At 41.3% G+C, this 12,628-nt stretch overlaps 1 protein-coding gene across 1 annotated transcript in view; it reads right to left on the minus strand.

Annotated features, from left to right (window-relative positions):
• The window catches only part of SYTL2 (synaptotagmin like 2), a 127,220-nt gene that overhangs the window by 42,977 nt on the left and 71,615 nt on the right, over nucleotides 1-12,628 (minus strand). The window contains 2 exon segments of the mRNA XM_073879805.1: nucleotides 6,989-7,121; nucleotides 8,938-9,089. Of these exon segments, the coding sequence (XP_073735906.1) occupies nucleotides 6,989-7,121; nucleotides 8,938-9,089 (285 nt within the window).

The raw sequence follows: 12,628 nt of genomic DNA on the forward strand, positions 1-12,628 counted from the left end.
TGCCTCACATTGATCTTATTATTGAGGGGATGGAGGTAAATAGCTAATCCTTCTGGGAGATAGAGATGGGTGGGGGGAGGGAGAGAGAAAAAGAGATTGAGATTGAGATTGAGATTGAGAGAGAGATAAACAAAAGCCTTCCAGGGAAAAGAACATTAGTAGAAAAATTAATACTATTTCAGAACTAAAGACATGGTTTGAATTGCTTGGTTCCCATTCAGCAGAAGGTAAGAGGGAGATCCACAGCAGAAGTACTGCTGAAGCACAGGCAGCGAAGCTTCAAAACTAGCATTTTTATTCATTAGGACAACTTAGAACAAAACAGTGTTTTAATTCCACCAAAGACAAAGTGAGGTGAGGACACCCAGCTTCCCTTGTAAGAAAACTCATTGCTTTCTCCCACATCACAGGGAAGGGCTGATGCCACGGAAGGAAAAACCACAGGGAAGACTTCACCTTGTTCTCCTTGAACTCATTTTGGAGATATTCATTCTCTAGGGATGTTTTTGATTTAATGGACATCACAAACCTCCGGAGCAGCGAAGCTCCCTCCCGCCTCCGTTCCTTCCAATTCTCTGTCCTGAATGCCCCTATCTTGCAGTTGTCCAAATGTGAGAATACCCCTCCCATTCTCTTCCATCTTTGTAATCACCGGAGCTCACCGTGATACCGCTGTACTGAGAGATTCTCAGTAACACACAGCAATGAAGTCTGAAGGCTATCAGTCCTGTTCCTGTAATTTACCTTTTCCCCTTCTCTTTCTACTCACTTCCTGAGTTGCAAACCACTTCAATCATTCACTTATTCATTAGTTTGTTTGTTAACCCTCATTCACTGTTATTCTTTATTTCACAATTATCTCATCAACTATTTTCGTTCAGTTGGTCAGACTCTCACTCTCCATCTATTCTCCATTCATCCCATGAGACACTTGTTGGGCACTGTGGTATGTGTTAGGAATACTGCAGTGAATCAAACAAAATATAGCAATAAACAAAAAGCTCTTTTCTTCATGGATCTGGGGGGAAGGCACAATACATACTCACAATAAATATATAACACGATGTCAGGTAGTGAGAAGTGTGCTGAAGGACAGTAAGAGAGCATGCTGGTATGCATGCATGCATGCATTCATTTCCATAGGTACTTATTCCTGAGTACCTACCATGTGTTAGATGCTTGGGACATGGTGGTGAAGTCCATGTCCCTGAGAAAGAAATGCAGGGACACTCAGGCCTAGGAACCTGGATTTTTAGAAGCCCCTTGGGCAGTTCTGACTAAGTTGACCCAGTTGAGAACTTCTCATCAAGTGACCCACATATCCTTTATAAATTATCAGATATCTGTGTCCTACCAACCCTTCAACCCTTTCTTCTAATTTCATCTCTAAAACTCCACCATATGTTTTCTCTTTTCTCCATTTCCTTCATTAGGTTCTTACCATCTCTCACCTAAACTTCTGTTACAATGTTCTAATTGAACTGTCTAACCCCATCTTCCACAAAGTTACCAGAATGATCACTCCAAAAAGTAAACTTGATCAAAAAGTCATTTAATGGCTTCTTGTGACTTAAGGAAAAAGTTCAGCCTTTTAGCCAACACTCAAGGCTCTTGACAATCTGGGCCCAGCCTCTTCCTCCAGCCTGACTGCCCACCACTCACACAGCATACCCACCAGACTAGACCCCTTCCACGTCTCCGACCTGCCAGACCCCCATGTCATCCCCTCTGCCTGTATTGTCCTCTCCCCATGTCTATTTGCCACATCCTTCTCATCTTTCAAGAACTGCCCTACATATAACTATCTCTAGAAGCTTCCCTGACAATCCCTCCCACTGACCCTGGACACAGTCAGTGCTGCTACCGCTGTGCTCCCACAGCTTTTTAATTATACTTATCACATCACAATTTATGATTATACATGTCAGCCCCTTTTGCAAACAGTAAGTTCCCTAAGGACAGGAACCCTATGTTGTTCATCCCTAAATTCCTAGCTACCGTATTGTATACAATAAACAATAATTACCGACTGAATAAATGGCTGAATGAAGAATGAATTAGTAACCCTACAGAATGATTTATTCTATTGGGTGCTAGCAAGACATTAGATCAGTGTTTCCAATCAACTGCAAACAAGTACATTTAAGCACTTTATTTCCAGTAAGTAGCCTGAGTTGCCCAGTCAACCTATGGGTTAATTGTTCCATTCTAACCATTCATACCTATTTCTCTTTCTTATTTTTCTCCACATTCCACTCTTGCAACTGCCTTTCTTCTGGCCTTTCTGAACTCTTCTGCCTGTGGCCCAGGCTGGCTCACAGCACCCCCTGCTAATTTTGCTCCAGCAAAAGCAGTCACTGACCTTTGACTGATAACATCTATCACTAGGGCTGGTCTGTATAGAGTCAGAGAATAACAACCACATCCTTGGTGTGATACCAGGGCACTGAGATGCCCACTGCCCCTAACATAGTCCTCTCTGCACCTAATACCTTGCTTCCCTTGGTTGAAGCTTCTGACCTTTTTGTATTTGAAAGGTAATTCTTTAATCTTCAGAAACCATCAGGAACTGGAAGTCCTCCCAGCAGAAAGTCTGCACAGTGTGGGAGACAGTCATGTGACAGATCTCTGATTTCTTTCATTGAAATGCCCTCATCCATATTACACACCAGATATTAAGAACTACTTGGGCTGTGTGTTAGGATGCCACAAACACGCTCAGACTCATGTTCAGTGGGGTGACCATTGAGAAAAGACAAGAAGCTCAACATTTCCATCCATACAGGCTTAAGTTATTAAAAAGTCAAGTATTTCTTAAAGTGGAATGCATGTTGGATCCCCTTAAAGGAGAAAGGGGAGGCTACCAGGCAACTGAGGGACATGGGAGGTGGAAGGGCATGGGAAGAGGAACCAGAAGGAGGAAAGAATTGGGAAGCTTGGAACACACTTGAGAAACTATCTCTTTTTAGAGTACTGGTCCCCTGTGACACCACAGAGCTAAGACAATATAAGCTACCACAGGGACCAGTTCTCAGAGAGGCAGTCTTCAGGGAAAAAGAGAAAGAGAGACAGAAACTACAAGGCCAGTCCACTTTCAGTTTCCTTCAGACCAAAGAAGCACCAACGGTGGGGACATCCAAGGCCCTGTCAGTAGAGAGGCTACTAGACTCTCAGTGTTGTCCAGGGTGCCTAACCTTGTTTCACAGAACACATGATCTCAAGTAACAAAGGAAGGTCTTCTCATCCCAGAGCAAGTCCACCTCTACAGTCAAGACATGTTATACCTCCTTTATGGGTAGGGTCCTGACCCCAATGGGAAGAGCTTCTCACATCTTTATTGTGTACTCCCCACCTTGGCTCAGCCATGCCCTATGGATTATTATGGAAAGGACATGATGTGCTACAAGGTGTAGTTCATGGACCAGCGGCAGTCTGAGAATTGCTTATTACTGGTTCACAGTGAGCTAAATACAGAAATTGAAAGTATGCATTTAGAATCATTTATAGCAATTTGCTGAGACATCCCAGCACATGATCAAGGGTTCATATTTTGCATGCCTTTGTTTTCTGTATTTCATCTTTGTTATGTTTTATAAAAGGTACCAATCTGTGATGACTAGAAATACACATTGTTTAGGAAACCAAAACACTAGTCTTTTACCACAGTTTGTGCCAATACTGCCCAGTTAAAATTCAGCAACCAGCACTGGAACTGTGAGCATTTGGAGTTTTCTCTTTGCTACTCTAAAGAAAACCTCACTCTCTGCTCCTTTGTTTGTCAAACCTCTCTTTGCCTCCTCACATGACAGGTGCAAACAAAGATGAGTTGTTGTTTTTGTTTTTGTTTTTGTTTTTAAGATTTTATTTATTTGTCAGAGAGAGAGAGTGCACAAGCTGGCGGAGCGGCAGGCAGAGGGAGAAGCAGGCTCCCCGCTGAGCAAGAAGCCCGCTGTGGGACTCGATCCCAGGACCCTGGGATCATGACCTGAGCCAAAGGCAGATGCTTAACCAACTGAGCCACCCAGGTGTCCCAACAAAGATGAGTTGTGGAAGAACACAGGTACAGGATGGTGGTCGAGTTCATGCCGGGCACCCATAGCATTTCAGTTCTTCTCAGGCAGGACCATACAGAATTGTGCCCATAGAAAGAAGGAATCTTGCCACAGAGCCTATCAGAAAAACTCCTTCATATATTCCACATATGAGTGAAACCATATGATAATTTTCTTTCTTCGATTGACTTATTTCACCTAGCATAATACTCTCCAGTTCCAGTGCAGAAGATCATAAAGGAAGGGGAGGAAAAATTGAATGTGAAGTCATCAGAGAGGGAGAAAAACCATGAATGACTCTTAACTATGGGGAACAAAGTGGGGGTTGCTGGAGGGGAGGTTGGTGGGGGGATGGGGTAACTGGGTGATAGGCATTAAAGAGGGCACATGATATGAGCCCTGGGTGTTATACGCAACTGATGAATTATTGAACACTACATCTGAAACTAATGATGTACTATATATTGGCTAATTGAATTTAAATTTAAAAAAAAAGAAAGAAAAACTTCTTCAGAAACTACAATATCTAGTCACTGTTGCCTCACAACACTCCCAGACAGCTGACTCCTGCCTGAGAAAATATTGACAACTACTGAGTCATTCTATTGAAGCTCAATTCCTCTAAAAGCACAGGCCCCAAAATACACTTAACACACCCAGTTCCCAAAGGTTAAAGTATAAGTGAGAAACACCGCAAGAACCTGATACTGAGTCAAGTAGTAGTTTCTGACGTGGGAAGGAGGAAGTATACATCAGCCCCTTCCACAGTTCTGGATGATTACCACCCAGGTCACGTAATGAGCAAAGCAGACTAGATGCATCTAACATTTTTATTCTTGCCTTCTCGACTGTACCTCATCTATGTTATAATAACATAATTATAAAGCCACTGGAAATTGACAATTTTCTTTCTTCCTGTGAAATGCTAAATGGTTCCCACATCTCATTTCATTTAATCTCGTAATATCCTGGTGGGGCAGCTCTGCTCTGATTTACAGATGAGACCAGAAAGACTCGTCTGAGGTCACACAAGGAATGCAGGAAATAATGGAGACATGAATTGTGGAAGCTGTATTAGCAACCTCAAATTGAGGAAGAGGGGAGATACACCCACCAGCCTGCCTGAGGTCATGAAGAAAATGAGCTGGGCTAGGAGGGCAGTGGTGCCTCTGTCCCCCAAGCCCTTTGAAATGAAATGAGTTCTTGGGAGAAAGACAAGAAGTCTGACCCAGACAAAACTGTGCAGTGAGCTAAGATGGCTTCTGACACCCCCAAATCTCCTTTCCCCCTTCTGTGGGACTTGTACCCATCTCCCCTAGTCAGGCAGTGTTCTGGTGTCCCTGTCCCCTATCAAACTGGCTCTTAGGAGATGCTGTCAGCTCCTTGATGGTGATTCTACATGACTGTGTTCTCACTCCTGGAGTTTCTAATACTTCAGGTCTCATCTTTCCCTATGGAAGGATATCTTTTATCCCATTAGGGAGTGTGCTGGTGAATGGGAAGTCTCCCAGGGGAGGTGGTAGGGGTAGGCTCTCACCCTCTGTGAGAGCCCATACTTCCATTCACTGAATGCCCACTATGTGCTATGGACCATGTTAAGAATTCTACATTTACTAGCTAATTAAATTCTCAATAATCCTGCTGGCAAATCCTTATCCCATTTTACAGTCGAGGAAGCAAAGACCCAAGAAGTTAATAGTGCAAGGTCACAAAATCAATTAGTGGCTACTTACTGTTTAACTTCTAGCCAACATGGCCTCTACAGACATAACAGAACATTACAAATCATCCCACAGGGGAAACAGTCCAGTCTACCACCCATGGAAAACAAAGTGAGTCCTCTCCAACAGGGAAATAGACAATGGGTACCTTAATAGAATCAGTATTCCACTATCCATGTGATATAACTTCAGTCATATTTGGCTCTGAAATGCCTATGGATGCTTATATGCACCCTCTCTCTCACCTGTAAACTATGTTTGAAACATCCCTGATTCCCAGGTGCCTCAGACTTGACACCTGACTCGGTGACTGTACCATCAGCAAATTTGTTGACTTCAGCCCTACTCTCCAATAGGAGAATTGTCTTCAATTGAATTGAATTGTCTTCACTGAAGAGCTACAGATAAAATGCAACTGCCTTCCCACCAAAGGGTAACAACTACACTTCCAAGGGATGCACACCAATGGGAAGATCCTTAAATACCTAAAAGAAAATCATCTAAACATCTGTGGCAATGTAGCTCCACAATCAGGTACTTCTTAGGAAAGACACACAAATGTACACTTTGGTCAGATGATAACAGGTGTGGAAAATACCAACACAATCAAGACTGAAATACTGAGGACAACCTGCATCCTGAAGAGTTATTTACTAAGCACCTACTATGTGTCAGGTATTCTACATATGTTATCACTAATTCTCACTATGGCCTTTCCTGGTAATATATTATCATTCCTATCTATAGTTAAGAAAAGAGACTCAGAAAGTTGCCCTTGCCCATCACCAAATGGCTAATAAATGGCATATTTAGGATTTGAATTCACGTCTGGTTCCCATGCTTGAGCTTCTTCCAACACACCAAGTTATGACAGTTTGGTCATAATTCACCTCTTCTCTGAAGCGACTATATTTATTTTGAAGTACCTCTTCATTCTACTCTAAGGTAAAATCATTAATACAAATAAAAACCAGCTATTGTTGGTGCTGGAGGAAATCTCCACTTAACATTTTAATTTTACTTAACATTCAGATTTATTAGAAATTCTGGAAGCTGGGAAAGAGTACTGCTCAGGCTCTGTCCATATCAGGGCCCAGAATTCTCTCACACGTACTTCACAGTGCCTGTGAGAATGAATAGTCTGGTGTTTGTGCTCATAGCACACCAAGCCATGAATCCCACATGCAGGGACTGTCCTTGTGAGCTGCGTCTTACCTTGGGCTTGCTGGGGCGACATCTTCTGGCTCATCCACAGCACCAGTTAGTTCTGGGGGAAGGAAAGCATCTTTGTTGACGTTATTCACCCAACTTGCCTTTGCCTCATTTGCTCTGTCCTTACTCTGCTCGGCTGAAAGAGGAAACAGTGAAGACAGGAAGGTCATCTCTCACCTCTGTGACCTATGACTCTCCTAGCATCTCTTCTTATCACTGAAGCTCAAACCTGAACTTCAGGTCTTCCTGGAGTGCCAAGGCACTCACTCATGAGTCTGAGTCCCCAGGGTCAGAATTATATCTGCAAAATTATATCTGATGTTACCTTCCCCCAAGCAGAATCTCCTGAGAGTATGAGTGGACCTTTACCTGTGCAGGTAACTCCAGAGATAACTCCAGCAAAATTCTGACCCCCTCTAGGTGAATCTCACCTGAATTGGGGTCAGGGCTAAATACATATGGCCGGGGGAACACTCAGGGCAGCTAGTCTTCATGGGACAGAGACACCATCATTTCCAAGCATTTACTGAACATCAACAATGTGCCTGACTTGAGGCTGGGCTCTGGAATCCAAAGGGGAACAAACGCTTCTGGCCTGGAATGTTCCTCTCCACTGCCTCTTCCTTCCCCCAGTCTCTACACATCCAAATTCTACAATACTCCTCAATACCCAGCTCAGATGCCAAGGCCCCCCCATAAAACCTCCGTGCTCCCTCTTCAGAAAGTAACTTCTTTTTGCCCCTGAATACCCAGGGCTCTTTACCAGCACCTCTCAAATAATTAGCATTAAGTAATTATGCTAAGTGCCAGGCACAGTGTTGTTTTTTTGCATGCATTACCTTGTGAGAAGGTGTTATTTTCCAAGTTTACAGATTTGGAAATCAAGTATAAAAAAGTTCAGGAAACTTGCTTTTGACCCCAGTGCCAGTAAGTGCTTATACATTAATGTTAAGATGAAGCAATACGAGGGCTCCGATTTCCAAATACTAACATTCCAGGGTGGTATTCCCCACAGGTCTCTTTACACAGAAGTCTAGTTTCTTCAGCTGCAACATAGAATCCACAATACTAATCCGTACCTCCCGAGATTTCTGAAGGCCCAGATGGTTTTGAAAATCAAGAGGGATGCGAGCAATGCAGGGCACACACTAAACATTACCCCTTACTTGCAAGGGGTGTGGCTCTGAGTCAGAAGGAACAAAATCCCAGGTCGGCCATTTGCCAATGATATAACCTTGGACAAGTAACTTCACTTCTCTGAATTTTACATGTCCCATATGTAGAACAGGGATAAGAATACCTACCTTACAAGATCGCTGCTATAGTTAGAAATAATACAGAGCAAATGCCTATCATGTATTAAATGTTCAAAAGGTGACAGCTATTTTCCTTATTGGGCACAGGCTAGATCTAGACAGGGGCTGTTCTCAGGGGTAAAAGTTTACACTGCCTAGCTCAGAGTGAAAGAGAAGGTACACCATACATATTTAATAAACCCAACAGGATTCTAAAGAAGCCCTCAAAATACTGTCTTTACAGTCTCTTAAATGATATACTTGGTTGATTAAAGACATACCAGATGTCAAAGTTGTTGAAAGGGAAGCTAATCTCTTCCTGTCACCCTACTCAGAGGAAATGGTTCTCAATCTTCAGAGTTAAAAGCCAAAGGAATGAAGGGGGTAAATGCCTCATAACCCCAACTGTCTATACTACTATAGCTCAACACAGTATCTAAAAGACTTCTTATGTTTTTCTAGATTACCCTGAGTCCCTTAGCCCTGCCTTCATCCATCTGAATCCAGGACAAGAAGATTTTGAGCTGGAGGACTATGCGTACCTCCAAATTACTTCCCTTAGCAGATTCCAGTAATGATTCTAACATCCTTCCAGTCTCCTGACAATGCCTTCCCAAACAAATGCTGGCTCAAAATGTCCTAGCCAAACCAACTCACCTGCTACCTGGAGCTTCTTCTTTCTCATGGATGCTCTGATGATATCTGCACCATGAATTCTGTCTCTGTGCCTTTTTGCCTTGGCTTCATAAAACCACTCACCACTCATATTCTTCAACTGTTGGTCATCCTTAATTTTTTCAGGCAAATGTCTACAAAAGGAAAAGACCTTTACTTTGCTGAGAGCCCACAGTAAATAAATGAGTTCACTGTGACAGTGTATAAAGAAATCTGTAAACATACAAATAAAGCTCTCAATATTTTAGAAGACCCCACAAGCCTCCTAGACGACCAAGAAATATATATATTCCTCTTTGATTGAATAATCAGGAAAGACAAGGCTAACACTTTTTAAAAATCAAAGACTTCATCCATGACCTCCACATGATGCCTGGAATTTCTCAAGAGCAGATTCACTTTTTGGCTGCAGTCTTCTGTGTCCACTGTTCAGATGCAAATACCCCAGGGAAATATGGTCTATTAAGTGTCTCTAAGCCTTGGTCCCTTTATCTGTAAAAAGAGGTTCATCATAGTAATCTACTTCATGGTATTGCTTTAAGGATTAAATTAGCTAATGCATGTAAAATTGCCGTTTGCCAATGCCTGGCACCTAATACCCAATGAATATCTGGTGGAGAAGTTATCAGTTCATCAATCCTTTCTGTTTCAGTGAAATGCGTTTATCAGAGACTTTCTGGGTGGGGGGGTAGTGAATGATATCCCTGGTTCTTAATGCCAAGGAACTGAATAGTGAAAAAGTGGGCTGGCTGGAAGCAGGCAAGATCAAATTTATGGAAGTAGGGGGATGGGGAATAGAGGCAGAGGCAAACTCTGATTGTGCAAATACGGCTTTCAAGGGTTCCACAATCATTCACGCTCACTGAAAAGCTAACACCTGTAGAACAAAACAAATACAGCCCTAAAATCTCCCTAATTTACACTTAAAAAACATTGTTCTACTTGACAAGTGTTTTTTTTTTCCATCATGATACATGTACTCTTTAATCCCCATCTCCCATCCTTCCCACATCCCCTCTGATAACCCTCAATTTGTTCTCTATATTTAAGAGTCTGTGTCTTGATTTTTCTTTTTCCTTTGCTCATTTCTTTTGTTCATAAATTCCACATGTGAGTGAGATCATATGGCATTTTTTTTCTCTGACTTAACCTGCTTAGCGTTATACTCTCTAGCTCTATATATGTTGTTGCAAATGGCAAGATTTCATTCTTTTTTATAGTGGAATAATATTCCATTGTATATATTTACCACTTCTTCTGTATCCATTCATCTATCAGTGGATACCTGCTTCCATAGCTTGGCTATTGTAAATAATGCTGTAACAAACATAGGGATGCATGTATCTTTTTGATTTAGTGTTTTTGTACATTTTGGCTAAATACTTGGTAATGCAATTACTGGGTTGTAGGGTAGTTCTATTTTTAATTTTTTGAGGAAACTACACACTGTTTTCCACAGTGGCTGTACCAGTTGCATCCCCAACAGTGCAAGAGGATTCCTTTTTCTCCATATCTTCACCAATACTTGACATTTCTTGTGTTTCAATTTTCACCAGACAGGTGTGAGGTGATATCACACTGGAGTTTTGATTTGCATTTCCCTGATGATGAGTGATGTTGAGAATCTTTTCATGTGTCTGTTGCCATCTGCGTATCTTCTTCGGAGAAATGTCTGTTCATGTCTTCTGCCCATTTTTTAATTGGATTATTTGTTTTGGGGGTATTGAGTTGTACCAGTTCTTTATATATTTTGGATACTAACACTTTATGTCATTTAGAAATATCTTCTCTTATTTCATAGGTTGCCTTTTAATTTCGTTGTTTTCTTTCCTGCAGAAACTTTTTTTTTTCTTTATGTAGTCCCAACAGTTTATTTTTGCTTTTATTTCTTTTGCCTCAGGAGACATACCTAGAAAAATGCTGTTATGGCCAATGTCAGAGATATTATTGCCTGTGCTCTCTTCAAGGATTTTTATGATGTCAGGTCTCACATTTAGGCCTTTTAATCCACTTTATTTTTGTGTATGGCATAAGAAAGTGGTCCAGTTTCATTACTTTGCATGTGGTTGTCTAGTTTTCCCAACACCATTTGCTGAAAAGTCTTTTTCCCATTGGATATTCATTCCTCCTTTATTGAAGATTGACCATATAACTGTGGGTTTGTTTTTGGATTTCTGTTCTATTCCACTGATCTGTGTCTATTTTTATGCCAGTATCATACTGTTTAAATTATTACTGCTTTGTAATATAACTCGAAATCTGGAATTGTGATACCTCCAGTTCTGTTTTTCAAGATTGCTTTGGCTAGTTGAGGTCTTTTGTGGTTCCATACAAATTTTAGGACTGTTTGTTCATGTGAAAAATGCTGTTGTATTTTGATAGGGATTACATTAAATATGTAGATTGTTTTAAGTAGTATAGACATTTTAACAATCTTTATTCTTCCAACCCATGAGCATGGAATGTCTTTCCATTTCTTTGAATTGTCTTGAATTTCTTTCATCAGTGTTTTATAGTTTTCAGAGTACAGGTCTTTCACTTGTTTGGTTAAGTTTATTCCTAGATATTTTATTGGTTTGGGTGCAATTGTAAATGGGATTCTTTTTTTTTTTTAAAGATTTTATTTATTTGAGAGAGCGAGAATGAGAGAAGGAGAGAGAGCACGTGAGAGGGGGGAGCGTCAGAGGGAGAAGAAGACTCCCTGCTGAGCAGACTCCGGGACTCCATCCTGGGACTCCAGGATCATGACCTGAGCCGAAGGCAGTCGCTTAACCAACTGAGCCACCCAGGCGCCCCTGGGATTGTTTTCTTAATTTCTCTTTCTGCTGCTTCATTATTAGTGTATAGGAATGCAACAGATTTCTCTACATTGATTTTGTATCCTGTGACTTTACTGAATTCATTTATCAATTCTAGCAGTTTTGTATATACAGTATCATGTCATTTGCAAATAGTGAGAGTTTTACTTCCTCCTTACCAATGTGGATGCCTTATGTTATCTAACTGCTGTGGTTAGGACTTCCAGTACTATGTTAAATAACAAATGCTAATAATGGACATGCTTGTCTTGTTCCTGACCTTAGGGAAAAAGTTCTCAGGTTTCACCATTGAGTATGATGTTGGCTGTGGGTTTTTCATAATAAGGTCTTTATTATGCTGAGGTATGTTCCCTCTAGACCTACATTACAGTAAGTTTTTTATCATGAATGGATGTTATAATTTGTCCAATGTTTTTTCTGCATCTATTGAAATTATATGGCCTTTATCATTTCTCTGATTGATGTGACATATCATGTTGACTGTTTTGTGAATAGTAAACCACACTTGCACCCCAGGAATAAATCCCACTTGATTACGGTGTATGATTTTTTTCAATGTATTATTGGATTTGGTTTGTTACTATTGTGTTGAGGATTTTCGCATCTATAACCATGAGAGATACTGACCTGTAGTTCTCTTTTTTGTGTTTTTTTTTTAAGATTTTATTTATTTGAGAGAGAGAGCATGAGTGGGGGGAAGAGGCAGAGGGAGAGGAAGAAGCAGACTCCCCACTGAGCAGGGAGCATGATGCAGGGCTCAATCCCATGACCCTGAGATCATGACCTGAGCCGAAGGCAGCTGCTTTACTGACTGAGCCACCTGGGCACCCCTTTTTTTGGTGTTCTTATCTGGT

This window comes from Callorhinus ursinus, unplaced genomic scaffold (assembly GCF_003265705.2).
Source record: "Callorhinus ursinus isolate GAN/ISIS: 27379988/994484 unplaced genomic scaffold, GSC_fseal_2.0 scaffold35, whole genome shotgun sequence".
Taxonomy (NCBI): Eukaryota; Metazoa; Chordata; class Mammalia; order Carnivora; family Otariidae; genus Callorhinus; species Callorhinus ursinus.